General features: G+C 45.9%; 1 protein-coding gene across 1 annotated transcript in view; it reads right to left on the bottom strand.

Annotated features, from left to right (window-relative positions):
• PTGES (prostaglandin E synthase) overlaps window positions 1-19,457 on the bottom strand; it is a 50,393-nt gene that overhangs the window by 6,390 nt on the left and 24,546 nt on the right. Inside the window, exon 3 of the mRNA XM_054997163.1 lies at window positions 19,298-19,380. Within this exon, the coding sequence (XP_054853138.1) occupies window positions 19,298-19,380 (83 nt within the window). The remainder of the gene's footprint in view (window positions 1-19,297; window positions 19,381-19,457) is intronic.

Raw genomic sequence — 19,457 nt, 5'->3', positions numbered from 1 at the left:
TGGGCTGTAAATCAACACGCCAGGCCTCAGAATCAGCCCCAACAATACAATACAGAGCCAAACTAGACCAGGGTGCCAGGAACCCAGTCAGGCCCAATCAGGGCTTTTTTTCAGCTAGAACGTGGTGAAACGGAGTTCCAGCACCTTTTGAAAATGGTCACATGGCTGGTGGCCCTGCCCCCTGGTCTCCAGACAGAGGGGAGTTGAGATTGCCCTCTGCAATCTCAACTCCCCTCCGTCTGGAGATCAGGGGGCGGGGCCACTGGCCATGTGACCATTTTCGCAGAGGGCGATTTAAACTTTTAAAAACTCCCCCCTTGTTCCAGCTGACCCATAGTGATATCATTGCGTTTTCCCGGAAGCGTGTGCACACTTTGTGCATGCGCATGTGGTACCAGGGGCACTACCTCCTGCCAAGAGTTGCCCCCTGTGCTGGCAACCCACGGAGTTCCACCACCTCTTTTCCCAGAAAAAAAGCCCTGGGCCCAATGCAGGCCTGATCAGTCCTTGGGTTTCACACTGAAGTGGCTGTCCCCTTCCAATGCAGAGGAAGAACTCATCATCGAGGAGATGCTGGACAAGAAGAAAGTTCAGTCATAAGATGAATTACAGCAAAGTTGCTTATTTTAAAGAAAGATTGCAGTGTGTATCAGTAGCTGAGGGGGCTACAAAGGTGTGAGCAAAATTACAGAATAAGAGACAGGGGGCTGGGGCATCTCTCTTCTCCCTAGGTAGCCACAAGAGATACCCTCATCTGAGCACAGCTTTCCGAAGATGCTCGTCTGCAAACAGGTAAAATCAGCAACTGCCATTCATATGCATTCTCTGTACTGCTTTCCACGCTATGGAACAGCCTGCCTGGGGCTATCAGAAAGGCACCCACACATCTTTCTGCAGAATGTGCAAAACAGAAATGTTAAGGAGGGCATGCTCATAAAAGAATCAGAACTACAAAGCGACGGTCTAGCTCAGAAGATTGTTTCTACGAGGAATAGTGTTATAGCGTACTGCAATGTTTATTGTATGTATCACCCCCTCTCTACAGCAATTTGCTATCTGCTACCTTTGTAACCCCCTCTTCAGTACGGTGTGTCAAAACTTTAGACTGTATTCTTGCCTTAAGCCATTCTTTGCCTGAATTGTTTTACTAGAAATACTTTCCCATTTGAATCATTTTTATTGTATTTTGTAATCCATCACCTGTTTGAATTGTTGTGTTGGTGTTTGAATTGTTGTTTGAATTGTTGTGTTGTTCACATTTTGTAATCCGCCTGGAGAATGGTGGGCTATAAATGAAATTAATAATAAGAACAACTAACAATGACGTCAGATGTAGAGATGGGCACGAACAGCAATACAAACAAAAAAAAGCCACGAACAGCCAATCTGCTATTTGAGAACAAGCTGTTCGTGAGACCCCATTATAAACGAACAGGTGGCCATTGCAAGCTTCGTTCGTTGCTGTTCATCAAGTCAGACAGTCTGGCACCTGCAATCAATTCCCTTGGCAACCGGAGGCAGGGACTGCCTGAACTCTGTCCGAACTCTTGCTGTTGCCCTGGAAACCCCAATCTAAGCCCCATTTAGCTTGATAGGCAGGTCTTCCTTCCAAGTGTGGAGCTCCAAATTTGTTACAAGAGAGCAAAGACCAGGGGGGAGGGGGGGGCTCCCAGCTCTGGCTAATCTTTGCAGACAGTGGAGAGGGAGAGACAGCTGCTGTTGGCATTTTGATAGAGAGACAGGGAGAGTGCATTGGAGCTTGGATTTTCTTTGTGTGTGGTGGGATAGGGATCTACCCCTTGAGGTTCCAGGGCTGCTGCCTGGCTCTGGGGCCAAGTTATTATTCACTACTGGTACCTTTCCTGCTGCCTGCTCAGGTAGGGTTTCTGGGAGTGGTGTGGTAGGAATCTACCCCTTCAAGTTCCAGGGCTGCTGCCAGGTTCTGGGGCCGAGCTATTATTTATTACTGGTACCTTTCCTGCTGCCTGCTCAGGTCAGGTTTCTGGGAGTGGTGCAGTAGGGATCTTGACCAAACTTGGATGATGGGTGGAGGAGACCCTGCTGGCCCCTACGAACAGCCAACCATGAATATGTTCATGAACAGGGTCAGGTTCGTGGTTGTTCATGAGTCCCTGTTCGTGGATGGCAACGAACAACAAACATCATGTACAGGGTTTTTTTCTGTTCGTGCCCATCTCTAGTCAGATGGCAGCAAGACTTTTGTTAGCTGCTGTTACACATCTCTAAACAGGGCTACGAATATGCTTATATTCCTTAGCAAAACAGAGAAGCCACGGAATTGGACTTTCTGAGAACCTCAGCTTTCACGTAAAGGAAAAAAAATCACAAGTTCTTGCTCGAGACCCTCAAGGACCTCAGCTCAGCTGTGAAACTGGAGAAGGGGGGTTGGCACCAGCAACCATCTGCACTGATGTGCCAGTGGAGGTGTGGGGGCAGTACAGGGTCAGCGCACACATGCAGATGCCACCCACACATGCCTTTACCTGGCTTGATGCTGCTTCCAGGGGGGAGAAGCCATGCAGGCAGAAATTCCAGTAGTGCACAGAGAAAGCCGCAACTGCCAAATTTGTAAGGACAATTTAAGAGTGAGAACTAGCTAGAGAAATGTCCTCCTCCCAAGTTATATAGGCTATGCTCCCCTCTGCACTATTAGCAAAAGCAGCATGTCTGTCAGGGGAACAGCGAGAGGGAAAGAGTGGCATGGAGGACAAAAGGGCAGATGGGTCTAATCACTACATCCTCATTAATGGAGATTATGCTGCACATGGACATACACATGGCCACATTAATGGCTTGGTTGGACCATTTCCCAGGCCCCTCTTCTCCCCTTATGTGTATACACACATCCCTTGGCTGAATCACAGGGACGTTAATGAGCCTTTATGTAAACAAGGCAACCCTCAACACCAGTCACTTCCTGCCTTTCACACAGGCAGGGCCCAAGGAGGGAAGATGCCCGTGCAGAGACTATTTGTTTTTCAAAGCAAGGCTGTTATGGCTGGGGCGATCTCGCTCACACTTCAGAAACATCTCCAGGTATGAAATCCATTGCAACGGCAATAGGTCTTGAGGGAAATTCCAGATGGGTTGGGTTGGAATCCAGTGGCACCTTTTAAAAAACCCATTCCAGCATGAAGCTTGCCTGAGTCAGAGCTCACTTCCTCAGATGCAGGAAGGATCTTGGGTCTTAACCAGATGAGCCATTATAACAGAGGAAATAAAAGTTATGGCAAACCCTCCCAGGGTCACCTGAGGAGCAACTGTGAGCAGTCCGCCTGGCCTTTGCCATTTTAATAGCTGCTTATGGTATAAAAACCATAGGCTACTGAATCTAATGTGCTTCCTATCGCATTAGCAAACCGCCCGACTGAGTTGCTAATGCTGTCTTTGTAAACTTGTATTTATTTATCCTATGGCATTGTTGATGGAAGTGTCCTTGATATTGATTGTACTAATCTCACGCGATGCAATCCATCTTGAGTCTCAGTGAGAAAGGCGGACTATAAACAAACAAACAAACAAACCATTAAGGTCTTTGTCTTAACGGCTGAAGTCACACTCCAGCCCAGAGCCCGATTTGTCCTATAAGGACCCTAGCTGTGCCCCAATCAAATCAAGCAGTGTGGTGGGCGCCTACTTGGAATCTCAGCACTGCTCCCTCAAATATCTCTCTGAGGGCCAAGCTACACGTGACGAATGACACTTGAACGGCAAGTGGATTGAGTGGAGGGCAAGTGAACAGGGAGAAATACACTTGCCGTTCAAGTGTCATTCGTCACGTGTAGCTTGGCCCTGAGTCTTAATCCCTGGCCAAGGATGCAGGACGTTCGAAGCCCTCTTCCTCCGGGGACTACTCCTCTGATGGTAACCACCTCCCAAATCCCTCACTCTATTCCAACCAGCTAATTTCCTAGGACTCTTGTGTATGTGTACAAACTGTTTATTTGGCTGTTGTGTGTGAGGGAGTTTTCTCCTATAAATAAAAACGACTCTTTGTTTTTGAAGAACACCCGTCTTGTCAGTTTCCTTGGGGAGCGGACCCTGTAAAAATTGGTGGAGATCTCGCTTGTTACCCCTCTCCCATAGCCTTCTCCTTGCTGCTAATCCCTCCTACTCACAAGGAGACCAATTCCGGTAACACAACTTGGAATTTTCCTCACCTTCCTCTTTCCCTTCCAACACACACTTGATGTTACATCCACCATGCATTGGTTGGGAGTCTTCCCTCCCCCCCCCCCGCCCCCCGTGCCAAGCTACTGAGGCAAATCAAGTCCCAGAGTGATTGGCAGTCGGGAATGCTGGTTCCCCAGAGTCATATCTGTCAAGTCATGTCTGTGTTCCCTGACCTGGTTTACAGATATAATACCTAGTTTGGCCCCGTGCCTGTAGGACAGGGCTCCCCCCCTCTTCGTGGAGCCTACAGGTAGCTTTGGAATTCTGACACAGGGCGGGCATAACCGCAAAGTGGCTGATGCAGGAGACAGAGGTAACCACAAAATGTCAAGGACTGAGGTCATGCATAACTCTAATAATGACTGTTCAACGTTTCAGGCAGAAGCTCTGTTTTGTGCCAATGGAGGTTTAATATTCTTAAACATCTTGTTTAAGAATATTTCCTTGCATACACCCAGCTTGCCTTCAGTCATGCAGTGAAGATCCTTGTGCTGTGAGGATAGCTGCTGCCAAAGCATAAATCTGCAAAGCTAATCAGATCTCCAGTGGCTAATCAGATGCCCTGCTGGGCAAAAGCCCCACGTTGCCCCAGCCACATTCCAAAAATCACTTGGCAGGCACCAGGGAAGGTGTCAGTGGGTACCATGGTGCCAGTGTCAGCACCAGAGGTACAAGCTAGTTTCCTTTCTTGGGCTGTAGCTACACATTATATAAGTCATTGCTCTACAGCAAACATCTGGATTGCTTTGTCCTCCTGAGAAGATCCAGTGGCAGATGTTTACTATAGCGCAATATGCAGCGATGGGTAGATGGATGCCGCCTTGCAGAATTTGGAGTACAGAGAGTACCATTCTGTTGCAACTTTAGGCCATTTTACTTTATGGCCTCCAGCTACAGTCTGATTTATGGGTGGCTCTTCTCATAAGACGGGCAAAGTGCCTTTCAGCTCCCACAAACATTTGCTAAAGTAACAGTTAGTTGTGATTCTCTGGTTGCCAACTCTGAGTTGGGAAAGTCCTGGAGATTTGCAGGTGAAGCCAGGGAGCTCTACAAGGGTGAGATGCCATAAAATCTGCCCTCCAAAGCAGCCATTTTCTCCAAGGGAACTGATCTCTGTTGCCTGTAATCTGTTGTGATTACAGGAGATCTCCAGGTCTTACTTGGAGTTCGGGAGCCCAACGTGACATGGAGACAGTTGCCCCCAAACTGTGTTGAGGCCAGTACCTGGCTAGAGCGGATATGCCATTCAGATATTGGTCAAATATTCCACTAAGCCAAGAATGCCACAGGCAAAGGGGCCCACCCTTTATTTCATCTGGGTGCCCTTTCCTTGGCAGGGCAAGGGGGAGGGCAGCTTACCCCCAAACCCCACGGCCACCAGGAACAAACCTAGCAGCAGAGCAGAGCTTCTCATACTGCCCCCCCCCCCGGCATAACTGCTGGCATTTCTACACAAGAAGAATTTGGCTCTCTGTCTACTGAGTTAAACTATAAAAGCGGTCGTTTGTTTAATAGTTGCCGTTGACTATGCCTTTATTTCTGTTTTAATAGCTGTAGGCTGACCCTAGTGTTCTCGGAGAAAAGCCAAGAACTGTTCCATGACTCACCCAACATCTCTAGAAACCTTACCAACTTTAAGATATAACTCAGTACATCACAAACAAAGTTAGTTATGTTGTTTCAAGCTTTTTGTTGCAGCTTTCAAACTGTGAGTTGCAACCCAAAAAAACAGGTTGCAAATCTGGCCATGGGGCTTAAGCTCCGGCCAGCATGAAGAGAAAGTTTGCTCTTCCTGTTTCCCCATGGCTAGGAGTCAGAAAATGGGGCAGACTGCCACGTTTCTTCTTCCTCCCTCTCCTTCACTCTGCCCCAAGGTTGCCAAGTCCCCCTACCCCCTGGACGGGAGGTGGGAGACCCGGCACCTACCTTTAGATATCCCCTCGCACGTGCATTCCCAGCTGGCGCGATGACATCTCTTCCAGGAAGTGATGTCATCGCACAGGCCAAATGCTACCCCGGGGGCACTCCTACACTCCGCAGGGGGCTGAATCGGGTTGCTACGGAGCGTGGGAGCACTGCCAGGATGGTGCAAGGTGCCTTGGAGTGTTCCTGTGCTCTGCAGCATCCCGATATGGGCCAGATTTGGGTTGATTCCGCCTGGATTGGGCCACTGTGGGGTGCAGGAGCACTGCTGCACTCTGCAGCAGCCTGATTCAGGTCAAGTTGGGCCCAATTCGGCCCAGATTGGGGCACTGTGGCATGCAGGAATGGGGGACTGGCAACCCTCAACGTTCATTTCAAGGGATATGCCCCCTTCCCACCAACAGCAGGCAATGAATGCTTACTGCATCCATTGCTGCTTCTAGACTCACAATGCCATCACCGGGGGAGGGGGGTTCCCCAAAGATAACATTAAGAAGTGCAGGCCTTTCTTTCTGGGAAAAGAGGTGGTGGAACTCAATGGTGGAACTCAAGAGGGCAATCTAAACTCCCCTCTGTCTGGAGATCAGGGGGCGGGGCCACCAGCCATGTGACCATTTTCTAGAGGTGCCGGAACTCCGTTCTACCATGTTCCTGCTGAAAAAAAGCCCTGAAGAAGCGGATCCCACTTTAAAAGTTTTGAAAACTATTGTAAGCCTTACACCTGTTGACAATTAAAGTTTTTTAAATTGCCCTAATAAGTTTAATTCTTTGAAAGTACTTTGTCAGTGTTTGACTAATTAACCAAATCATTTTCAGCCAAACAGATAGCCAAACTGCTGGGTTAGATCTGGCATTATGCAGAGAAAAGGTCCCTTCACCACATTATTCCCAGGGTTCCAGTAGCTGTGTCTAATAGAAAGGGGCTTATCACCCCTTCTGCCTCTCGCGTTGGCACAGGGGCAATTTCATTCCCCTTTTCCCCACCTTACTGCAGCCTCCCAATTGACATGGCCGTTACTGGTTGCCAGGGCTTTTTTTCTGGGAAAAGAGGTGGTGGAACTCAATTGGTTGCCCTCGGAGAAAATGGTCACATGGCTGGTGGCCCCGCCCCCTGATCTCCAGACAGAGGGGAGTTAAGATTGCCCTCTGCACCGCTCAGCAGCGCGGAGGGCAATCTAAACTCCCCTCTGTCTGGAGATCAGGGGGCGGGGCCACCAGCCATGTGACCATTTTCAAGAGGTTCCGGAACTCCGTTCCACCACGTTCCTGCTGAAAAAAAGCCCTGCTGGTGGCAACCCATGGAATAAACTTCCCCGGGGTCGAAAAATGACTGCCAAGGAACGACCTGTGAGTGACCATTACACTCCTCCACTGACAGATTGCTGGATCCAACCCACTGCATGGCCAGAGTGTCATCATCGTGGAGCAACTGAAACAGGCCTTGAGGTAGCAGCCCCAGCACGCAGACAGCACTTACAGCCCTCCAAGTTCCAACAGGCTTTTTTGCACATGGGTAGGTTAGTAATTTGTGCCTCATTGATGCTCAGAACTTTAAAAAAAGTCATGCCCATTAAATTTGCATGTTAACAAATATTTCTCTCCTTCCTGACCCGGGCACAATTTCATGCACCAACAGCCACTGGGTAGGGGCCAGTTGCTACACTTATTGTGGCTTTAAACCCCCAACAAGCTTCCACTGCCCAAAGAAAAAACGTATAGCCCTTAGCATTCTCCAGAAGATCATGGTAACCCCGGCCTTATTCTCCTACCGAGCATCATTGCCCAAGGCATCCTCCTTCCGCCAATACGCGTCAGTCTGTTACATTCATTTCCTCTGGGACAGCCTGTCCTGTGCAGACTTAACAGCCAAGACGTCAACTGGTTTAAAAATATTCTAAGGAAGCATAATGGCACGGCAATATGTTTTGAACAGCAGCAGCTGCGGTGTACAAAACAGCAGGCTATGTACCACACATTGCACGTGCCTCAATGTGGATATGCACTCAACGCACCTCTTAACCACTTACAGAGATACTGCTAGAGAGGAAGCTGAACCCTAAAAGAGAACCAGCGCGGTGTAGTGGTTAGAGTGCCTGACGAGGACACTCGGGTTCAAATCCCCATTCTGTCACGGACACTCACTGGTTGACCTTGGGCCAGCCACATCCTCGCAGACTAACCTACCTCACAGGTTGTTGTGGCGACAGAATAGAGGAGAGGAGAATGATAATAAACCACTTCAGGCTTCGACTGGGGAGAAAGGCAAGATATAAATTGAGTTAATTAGTTAAAATAAAAGGCTGGCAACTACTTCACACTGACAAAATCTGCAGCAGCCTTACTGTCGAGGTAGTGATTTGCCAGAGACTGGAACCAGAAAAACCTGCTCTTCATAAACAGGGAGAGTAGAGCAGAGAAACTGCTGAAGTACCAGGAGGGAATACCAGAAGGGCGAAGAAAGGGAGACAAAGGGCTTCGAGGGTTAATTACAGACATGAACCCTGAAAATCTATAGCCCTGTGGCCCTCCGGAACATATGCATGGAACGCTGCTGAGCGGGGAAGCCACAGGGCCCATAAATCCTTTGCTTACATTCCAGAGCCAGCGTTCTCTCCTGAACAATAAATAATAAATCGCTCCGTGCCAAAGTCACATTCATTGAAATGTCTGTAGCATGACACACACTTTCTTCCTCGATCCTGACCCAGGGTTAAAGAACATTGAATGGAGATGGAGCAGCTGGGAGTAAACAACTTTTCTGTTGAGAAGCGCTGGCACTCCACTCTGAAGGGGTGGGAAGGGGGGCATACAAGGACCCATTCCCGAGCAGGCCCCAAGCAAAGCCACAGCTGAGGCAGCATCGTAGCTGCCAGAGCACTGCAGATTACTTCAGGGAGGAATGAGACAGCGCTATGGCAGCTGCCAGAGACACCAGTGTGGCGACGGGCAGAACCTGCTTTCTCAGGGTAGAAATACATGTTACACAGAGCTAAACTACACAAGACAAATTACACGAGGATGCTCATGTGAGGGGAGGCACAATGTTAGCCGGGAAGCTGAGTTTTAAAAGAGATTCCCTACAGAGCCAGCAAAGATCACTCCTCAGAGGGTTTGCTAATTTCTTCTTCACCTCCTAGAAGGGGAGGTGAAACTGATAGAGCCTTGAGGAGGCAAAGAGGAAATTAACAAACCCTCTGAAGAGCGATCTTTGTTGGCTCTGCAGAGAGGGGAAATTGGACAAAGCCTTCCAATCTCTTTTAAAACTCAGCTTCCCGGCTAACATTGTGACTTCCTTCATGTGTGCGTCCTTGTGTAATTCATCTCTTGTAGCTTAGCTCTAGGTACCAAGGGATGCTCCAGTGAGCCTCATTTCATGTGTTCCCCCTACCACTTCCTATGCACTTGCTCATGCAGGCACACTTCCATTTGCTTCACGTGAGTACATCCATGCGTTTGATATCAGTTCCTCCTCGACTGCTTAAAGTATCCCATTTATTGTGAGGCACCAGCATTTTCCATTTTTTCCTTCCGATAGCCACGTGGTTTGAAATTGATGCAAACTGTTGCATTACATTTCCATAAAGAAATAACTCTGGCTATGACTTTCTTTGCTGCCTCTGTAGGTAATCTTTGACCAGGAAATTCTCTGTTTAAAACTGCCAAAATCCCAGTTTCCCCCACCTCCCACATCCATTCATTGAAATGCAGATCTTGACAGTTTCTCTGCAAATCCACAAGTCAAAGGAGCCTAAAGTACTTGTCCTTGCAGTGGAAACAGAGCCGAATTAGCTTTCTGCCCTTCCGACTCACTTGTAGATGCAATTGCACAAAGGGAGCTCCTGTGAAAGAGGTATGCATGTGTGCCGAGCAAGACACCGCCTGCACATGAATTGAAGACCACACATAAAATCTTGCACTTGAGCATCCCTAGGAGGTTAGTAATGTGTATTTCCACTCTCAGTGGCAACTTGGAGCAAAGAGAACATCCAAAGATTGGGCGCGTTCTCTGAGAACATCTATAACCCTCTAAGTCTAGACACATCAAAAGCTTCAACCTGCGCTACTCCTCCCTTGGCCCCTACTATTGGCAGGGCTGAGCAGACAGAGACTTCCTAATCCGACTCCTACTTCATCTGGGCAGCTCATAACAACATGCATCAGTCTCTCATCCATTTCATTCTCACAACAATCCTGCAAGGTAGGTTAGGCTGGGACTGTTTCCACAGAGGACTATTTCCTTCTGTGCACTCAGAGATGCTGCAAATGCTGAGGCATTGGCAATGGAGGTCCTACATGGGGTTATTTTTTCTTTGAGCGAGCTATTCTCCCTTCCTCCCACATCATTGGAGTGATTTCGGGCAACTTTTTAAAAAAAAATCAGGAGTAGGTATATGACCCCTGAGCCCCGTGGCGCAGAGTGGTAACCTGCAGTACTACAGTCCAAGCTCTGCTCATGACCTGAGTTCAATCCTGGCAGAAGCCGGGTTCAGGTAGCCGGCTCAAGGTTGACTCAGCCTTCCATCCTTCCAAGTTTGGTGAAATGAGTACCCAGTTTCCTGGGGGTAAAGTGTAGATGACTGGGGAAGGCGATGGCAAACCACCCCATGATAAAAAGTATTCCAAGAAAACGTCATGATGCGACGTCCCCCCATGGGTCAGTAATGACTTGGTGCTTGCACAGGGGACTACCTTTACCTTTTTTTAGGTATATGACTATAGTGCAATGAAGATTACACATTTTTAAAAAGCCAGAGGAAAAGGCTGCCCATAGGTGAGGGGGGATCTCAGGGCCAAGCTATAAGTGATGAATGACACTTGCCTGGCAAGTGAACAGACTCACGTGTATTCCTCCCTGTTCTCTTGCCATCAGGGCTTTTTTATGGGAAAAGAGGAGGTGGAATTCAGTGGGTGGCCCTCAGAGAAAATGGTCACATGGCTGGTGGCCCCGCCCCCTGATCTCCAGACAGAGGGGAGTTGAGATTGCCCTTCGCACCGCTGGAGCGGCACAGAGGGCAATCTCAACTCCCCTCTGTCTGGAGATCAGGGGGCGGGGCCACCAGCCATGTGACCATTTTCAAGAGGTTCCGGAACTCCATTCCACCGCGTTCCAGCTGAAAAAAAGCCCTGCTTGCCACTTACTTGCTTTCCACTTGATCAAGTGAACAGGGAGGAATACACGTGAGTCTGTTCACTTGCCATTCAAGTGTCATTCATCACTTGTAGCTTGGCCCTCAGTCACCAGGGGATGCTGAAGGAAAATAATGATGATGATAGTGACGATGATGATAGATTTATATACCACCTTCAGGACAACTTAACGCCAACTCAGAGCAGTTTACAAAGTGTGTTATTATCCTCACAACAATCACTCTGTGAGGTGGGTGGGGAAGAGCTGTGGCTGACCTAAAGTCACCCAGCTGGCTTCAAGCGGAGGAGTGGGGGATCAAACCTGGCTCTCCGGATTAGGGTCCTGCCACTCTTAACCACTACACCAAACTGGCTCTCACACCCAAATGGTGCTGATGTGGACAGGGAGGATTCAAAATCTACACTTTGGCTTCATTTTTTATTTTATTTTTTAAGATTGCAGCGCAGCAGGTTTGGGAAACATTGCAAAAAACTAGGAGACCACAGAAGAAGAACGTTTGGAGGATGGCATCACACCAATGCCCTGAAAAGTCCTAGTCCAGCCTGAGAGCCAAGGCAGAGGAAAGAGGTGGGAAAGCTGAGTGTGCGGGGCCAGCTCCCCCAGTGAACTTCATGGTTTTGAGAATCTGAACTCAGGTCTTCCTAATCTGACACTAACTGCAACACCTCAGGGGCTCTCAGGTTTTCTTCCAGCACCAACACAGGAGGAAGCCCTTTGTCTAGCCATTACCTCGGGGCCTCAGCCCCACCTCTCCTTGACTGCATCCCAAGGAACACGCTGGCCCGCCCTGCACAACTGTTTCGAGGAATTCCAGACATGTCTGTGAATACTTATGATTGCAAGCAAAAAATATCGCTGTTGCTTCCACCCCAAAGGTTTCTACAGCGCTGAAACCAGATCCCAGCAATGGCTGTCTGCCATGTCTAAGGGTCTTCCTTTGTTGTGCAAGGGGAAGAAAATCCTTTGTTGTGCAAGGAACAAAATCCGACTGAGCCAAACCCCAGGGTTCTCTGCTGGGAAAAAGTCTGGATGGAGGGGAGGGGAATTTGTCTAAGGAACAGAGCCAGCGGCTGGCTTATAAGGCTCTGGCAATTTAAACTCACATTTGTTTTATTTAAGCATTGGAACTTTTATAGACTGCCTGGGCCCTTCCCCCCTTCAGTACTGGTTATGCAACCTTTCTAAGAGCCAAGCTACAAGTGACGAATGACACTTGAACGGCAAGCGAACAGACTCACGTGTATCCCTCCCTGTTCACTTGCACTCCACTCGACCACTACGCAAGTGAACAGGGAGGAATACACGTGAGTCTGTTCGCTTGCCGTTCAAGTGTCATTCGTCACTTGTACCTTGGCCCTGAGGGCCAAGCTACAAGTGACGAATGACACTTGAACGGCAAGTGTATTTCTCCCTGTTCACTTGCACTCCACTAAATCCACTTGCTGTTCAAGTGTCATTCGTCACTTGTACCTTTGCCCTAAGAGTCTCTCTACTCGGGACATCTTTTTCCCTGCACAAAAATAGTTCAGGGAAGGACACTTTCGCCCTTTCTGGTGCCACACACGCTCACAATACTTCCACACGAAGCAGCAGAAATGGGGAAATGTCTCCCATCCGCACTGTTTTTGCACAGGGTGGAAGCTTAGGAGAAATGGAGGAGCTTCCCCTCCCCCAGCTGAGCCCATTTGAATGCTGTTTTTAATAGAAGTCAATCCCCAAGGTGTTGTGTGTCTGTGCATAGTACTCATTGGCTCTGTGGAAAACTCGTAAAAGTAGTAATGTGTAGAGTGACTGCACTTCTGTGGACTGCTTGAGGGCATCGCAGTTTAAGAGAAGGTTGCTGACCACTGTGGGAAACGGGATGCAGACAAGATAAGACTTGGATTGGATCCAACAGGCTCTTCTTACCTCCATGCCTACTGCTGGTCCATCACTGTGAATGGGGTTGTCTCTAGGGGGTTGGCCTAATGCTGCCTATGTGATATGGGTCGGGGAAGGGGACTATGGCAAAAAGAAAACAACAGTTCCTTAAAGTCTGTAGAAGTTTCCTCCATTGTTAGAAAATAGCGCTGATCTCATTTAGAATCACAGAATTATAGGGTTGGAAGGGATCTCTAGGGTCATCTAGTCCAACCCCCTGCACAATGCAGGAAATTCACAAATACCTCCCCCCACACACACCCAGTGACCCTTGCTCCATGCCCAGAAGATGACAAAACACTGTTGAGATCCCTAGCCGAACTGGCCTGGGGACAATTGCTACCTGACTCCAAGGTGGCGATCGGCCTTACCCTGGACATGTAAGAAGGAGCCACGAGAACTCCACGCTGATGTAACCCTTCCTGCCCTCCCTCTCATGATCTGCCCAGGTTCACAGAATCAGCATTGCTGTCAGATGGCCATCTAGCCTCATTTAGTACATTTTAAGCTCACTTTTCTGCCAAGGATAAGTCATATTACCTCCCCTGCACATCATGTTGTTCTCACCAGCCTTTGAAGCAGGACAGGTGAGAGAGAATACAACTAGCCCAAGGTCACCCCCAGCAAGTTTCAGGGCAGAGCTGGGGTTTGAGCCTAATCTGACATTCCCACACTTCAACCACATTGGGTCTTTTCACACAGAGGTTTTCCGGAGGTTTTTGTACCGACCAGCAGTATTTTTTTTTCCTCCGGGCTCTCTCATTTGCTGCCTTTCCATGTTTTCTTCATCATTTCCATAGGCTTCCTCAAACCATCTTTGATCCAGCATGAGAAAGCAGGAAAGAACCCAAATGGAAAATGCAGAAGCTCAAAGGAAAACTGCTGTACGGGGAAAGCATCCTGGTTCACAGCTGGTGAATGATGAAGTGTCTTGGGAGGGGGGGCTCTCTCTTCCCCTCTATCCTTCCTTCCCTCCCATGTAGAAAGCATGGACTTGCAGGAGTGTCTCTTTGCTGCCATTTGTGCTTTTACTGCTTTATTTACAGAATCGGCAAACAAGCCATTACTGATTTCCTCCCCCCAACCCCTTTTTAAAAAGATCCAACCTGAGGAAGAGTTCTGGAGACACTTGCTCGACTGTTTGGACATTAATAATCTCCAAATCACCCAAAGCAGATGCCCAGATTTTGGCTACCCTAGCCAAATTAAAGTCACTTCCAACATCTCTCTTATGCAGAAAGCATAATAGCGTGTATCAGCGATCAATCACGGATGGATGGGGAGATTTTCATTTGTCATGTCCATCGCTTTACTAGCAAGGTTTACTTGCTAGTAAATTTACTATCAAACTCACCGCTCAAACAACATTCCAGATTTAATTGCACGGCGGAGACAGCTACTGACTTTGGCACCTCCAGCGTTCTGGCTGGGCGCTGCTTATTTTTTTACTAACTGCAACCACCGAGTGATTTACGAGAACCTAGCCTCCAGGCTTCAGCTGATGAGGCGTGCATGGATTTAAATTACCAAATTAACCACAACACTCAGACAAGGAAGAAGCCCATCCTTTACAAAAAAAGGATTTCCATTTCTGAGAAACTGACAGGTTTCTTTGGGCCATCGATGCCCTGTGGCGGCTGCAGCTGATTGGCTTGTTATATTTTTGCAAATGAAAAATAATTATTCTATTTATTGTCGAAGGCTTTCACGGCCGGAGAAAGATGGTTGTTGTGGGTTTTCCGGGCTGTATTGCCGTGGTCTTGGCATTGTAGTTCCTGACGTTTCGCCAGCAGCTGTGGCTGGCATCTTCAGAGGTGTAGCACCAAAAGACAGAGATCTCTCAGTGTCGTAGTGTGGAGAAGATGTTGGCAAGTAATTTATATCTACTCAGGAAGGTGGGTTTGGGCTGAGTCATCCTGAAAGAGGATGACACTGTGACACTGAGAGATCCCTGTCTTTCGGTGCTACACCTCTGAAGATGCCAGCCACAGCTGCTGGCGAAACGTCAGGAACTACAATGCCAAGACCACGGCAATACAGCCCGGAAAACCCACAACAACCAATTATTCTATTTGTCTTTATGTTTTTGTCAAACAACCCCTTCCTGCAGAAAGAAGAGAGTTCATTTTTTTTTGAAAATTTTTTTATTGGATGGGTTCACAGACATTCCAAAAATATTTAAGAACAAGTATTCCCCCTTTCTTGACATATGCTATCCCACCCACCCCCTTCCCCTTTTCTGAGTTGACTCCCAACGCACTCTGATCCTTTTTCTTCTTATCCCTATATCTAAGTTATATTTGTCCCTACTATTCAAGGCAAAGTAATAGCTTCTATATCAAATCTACCTCTTAATAACTATCGAGAGACCACAATTGACCTTTCACATCACATTTGAAAGAAGAGAGTTCATGTTGTCAACTCCAGGTCAGGAAATTTCTGAAGATTTGGGGGTGGAGCTTGAGGAGAGATAGATTTGGGGAGGGACCTCATCAGGGTAAAATGCCACACAGTCCACCTTCTACAGCTGCCATTTTCTCCAAAGTAACTGATTTCTGTAATCTGGAGATCAGTTGTAATCTCAGGAGATCTCCAGGCCCCGCCAGGAGGTTGGCAACCCTAAGGTGCCTGTTATTTCTCTTTCTTTACACATTTTTCTGAGACAGGCATCAAATGTACTCCAGAATAGATACATGTTGGATATCCAAAAGTTTACTGACAAAGGTAGACAAAGCAGAAATTCTCCCAAGGACTCTAGCAGATCATAACCCGATAGAGGCAATTTGTCAAAGTGGAAGCAAGAAAGAAAGAAGACGGAGATTGAATGACACTCTGTTGTTACATGAGGATATATTGCAAAAATGTAGGAAAGAATTGACTGATTATTTCAGGATAAATACTACAATGGATGTTAATCCAATAGCAATCTGGGAAGCTAGTAAAGCCCACATAAGAGGGACCTTGTTAGCAATAGCGCCCAAAAAGAAAAAAGTAAAGCTGGAAGTAATGGATAATCTAACTCAAAAACTGAAGAAATTGGAACAGGAACACAAAACAACAAGAGACAAAGATTAATGGAAAGAAATCAAGCACCTAAAGAACCAATTAGATCTATTGGAAGTAGAAGAAACTCAGAAAAACTGAAATATTTAAAACAAAGACATTTTGAAGCTGCAAACAAACCTAGAAGATATTTGGTGTACTGTTTGAGAAGAGAGAGAGAGAGAAAAGAAGGATACCGGGAACCAGGGACAGCAATCAAGTAATCTATAAAGAGCAAGAAATGAAAGAGCAAATCGGAACTTTCTTTTCCAAACTTTACAAAGAAGGAGCCATAAAAGAAGAAGAGATGGAGAAATACTTGCAAGAGACACCAATCAAAGAGTTTACGACTGAGCATAGAAATATTTTAAATCATGCAAGAACAATCCAAGAGATTAACTTTGCTATCAGAAAACTAAAGGCTGCAAAGGCTCCAGGTCCAGATGGGCTCACGGCTGCCTGTTATAAGTGCTTTGAGGACATATTAGTTATACCCCTGCAAAAAGTGATGGAGATACAAGGCAGGAAGATCTTACCATGGACGTGGCAAGAAGCAAACATAACCTTAATACATAAAGTGGGAAATGACCCATTACTACCACAAATTATATAGACCCATCTCCTTACTGAATGTGGATTATAAAATATTTACTACAAAAATGGACTAAGAAGATGCATTGTAGAAGTAATCCATGAAGATCTAACAGGTTTTGTCCCGAAGAGATACATGAAAGATAATATCAGATAGCTCCTCAGTGCAACTGAATATTCAGGAAGGAAGGGTGAAAAAACTGCATTTATGTTTCTAGAGGCAGAAAAAGCATTCGATAATGTGTCTTGGAAATTTCTTATGAAAGCACTCCAAAGAATGAATTGCGGGACTGAGTTCTTGAATTGGATGCAAAGTATTTACACCAATCAGTAAGCCGCAATCCTAGTAAATGGTTCATTTATGGAGAAAATTGAAATAACAAAAGGAACACGACAGGGATGCCCTACGTCACCATTATTGTTCATTATTGCCTTGGAAATCTTGGCAGTGAGAATCAGGCAAGACAGCAGAATCGATGGATTAAAGGAGGGGAAAGAGATATATAAAATGAAAAGTTATGTAGATGATGTGCTTATATCAGAGACAAACCCAAACAACTCCCTGACTTATGTAATGGAACAAATATTAAAATTTGGACAGTACTCTGGATACAAGTTGAACAAAAAGAAAACAAAGATAATGTTACTTTCAACAACGACAGAGGAATGAGAAGAGACTGAAAAAATAGACTGTGCCATCACTACAAAGACTGTAAAATACCTAGGGATAAGTGTATCAGCATGAAACGAGAATTTTTATACGGACAAATTACCAAAACGTGTGGACAACCATTACTGAAGATTTGCAAAGATGGGGGAAATGGAATATTTCATGGTTAGGAAGAATCTCCAGCGCTGTTAAAATAAATATACTACCAAAATTGAATTTCCTGTTTCAAATGGTTCCAATTCATATAGATCAGATGACATTAAATAAGTGGCAGAAAGTAATAAATGACTTCATATGGAAAGGGAAGAAACCAAGGATAAGATTTAAAGTATTACAGGATGACAAAAACCTAGGACTGGCAGTACCAAATATTAAACTGTATCACCAAGTGGCAGCACTAGTTTGGATAACAAATTGGATTATAAATCCAAGTAGAAGACACATTAAATTGGAGATATCGGATGCTAAAGGAGGCACTCATAATTATTTATGGCTTAAAAATCACTGAAATCTACTCAAAAGCAGGATGGGATCCATATGCTAAGAGATGGACTACTTAAAACATGGTTTCAATGCAGAAATAGATTGAGCGCACCAATTTTGCCACCGATGTCACCAATAAATGCCCATTGTTGCGCTGCCACCAGAAATAGAATCGATCAGCTCAGTTATCAACGATAGATGATCAAGGAAATGTGAAAACATGGCAAGAAATCCAAGCTCAAGGGGAAAATATTCCATGGTTGATGTACCACCAAACAGTATCAAGGTTCAAAGAACAAATTCTTAAAGAAGGCAGCAGGCTAAGAGAAAAAAACAGAATTTGAATCACTAATAAGTGGAGATTTGAAGCATCTATTAGGGGAAATTTACAAAATTTTACTGCAACACTACACAGAAATGGAACAAGTTAAAATCTGTATTGTAAAATGGATGAAAAACTTTGGAGAAACCATCCCGATGAACCAATGGGAAGATCTATGGACTAAAGATATTAAATTTACAGACTTTCAGTTGTTCAGAGAGAACTGGTATAAAATATTTTTAGATAGTGTTGGAAATGTCAATGCATGGATGCAACATTTTATCATATGTGGTGGACATGTAAGAAAGCACAGAAATATTGGATAAAGATAGATGAAGAGATGCAGAAGATTTTCAAGTTCAAGTTTGAGCTAAATCCGAAAAATATGCTATTAAACATTTTACCAAATAATGTTACAAAAGAACAAAAGGAAGACCTTTTCCAGTACATGGTGACAGCAGCAAGAGTGCTATATGCAGTGAAATGGAAAACAGATCTGTGCCCTGACATGGCAGAGTGGATAGACAAGATCTACGAATATGCATCTATGGCCAAATTAACTTCTTACGTGCATAATAGACCAATAGCTGAATTTTGGAAAAAATGGAAAGATTTCTTTGATTACCTAGGTTAAAACTAAGATCAATTAAGGCAACTTGATACATAGATAAAAAGATAAAACACAGGAAAAATGATTAATTAAAAATTGTTGATACTAAAGTCTAGGTATAAGCAATTAAGGAGAGGGAATGAGAGCTATTATATAATTTAGCTGTGCTGTTACATACTTCAAATGTATCTTTCTATTGTTTCTATACACTTTCTATTGTCATATATTTTCTTTTTAAATAAAGTTTAATAAAAAAATAAAATGATAAAAAGGTGCCCGTTCTGCGGCTGTCCCATGCTGGGTAGGGCCTATATAGACAGAAGCCCAATCTAACCACTTGGCTCAGATCTACAGAAGAGACCTCTGCCCCCACAAACAAAATTTAAGGCTGACCTGAGGCATCGTTCCACATCTGGGTCTTCCCTATGGTACTGCAGCCCTCCGTGCCGTAAGGAGTCCTCAGGGTTGGCGAATGCCTGGAGGAAAAACAGGAATACCCTAGTTCAGGAAACGTTCCATATTCCCAAGAAATGTGTTCCTTGCACATGGGGAC

This window comes from Eublepharis macularius, chromosome 14 (assembly GCF_028583425.1).
Source record: "Eublepharis macularius isolate TG4126 chromosome 14, MPM_Emac_v1.0, whole genome shotgun sequence".
NCBI lineage: Eukaryota > Metazoa > Chordata > Lepidosauria > Squamata > Eublepharidae > Eublepharis > Eublepharis macularius.
This window is presented reverse-complemented; position numbering and strand designations above follow the sequence as displayed.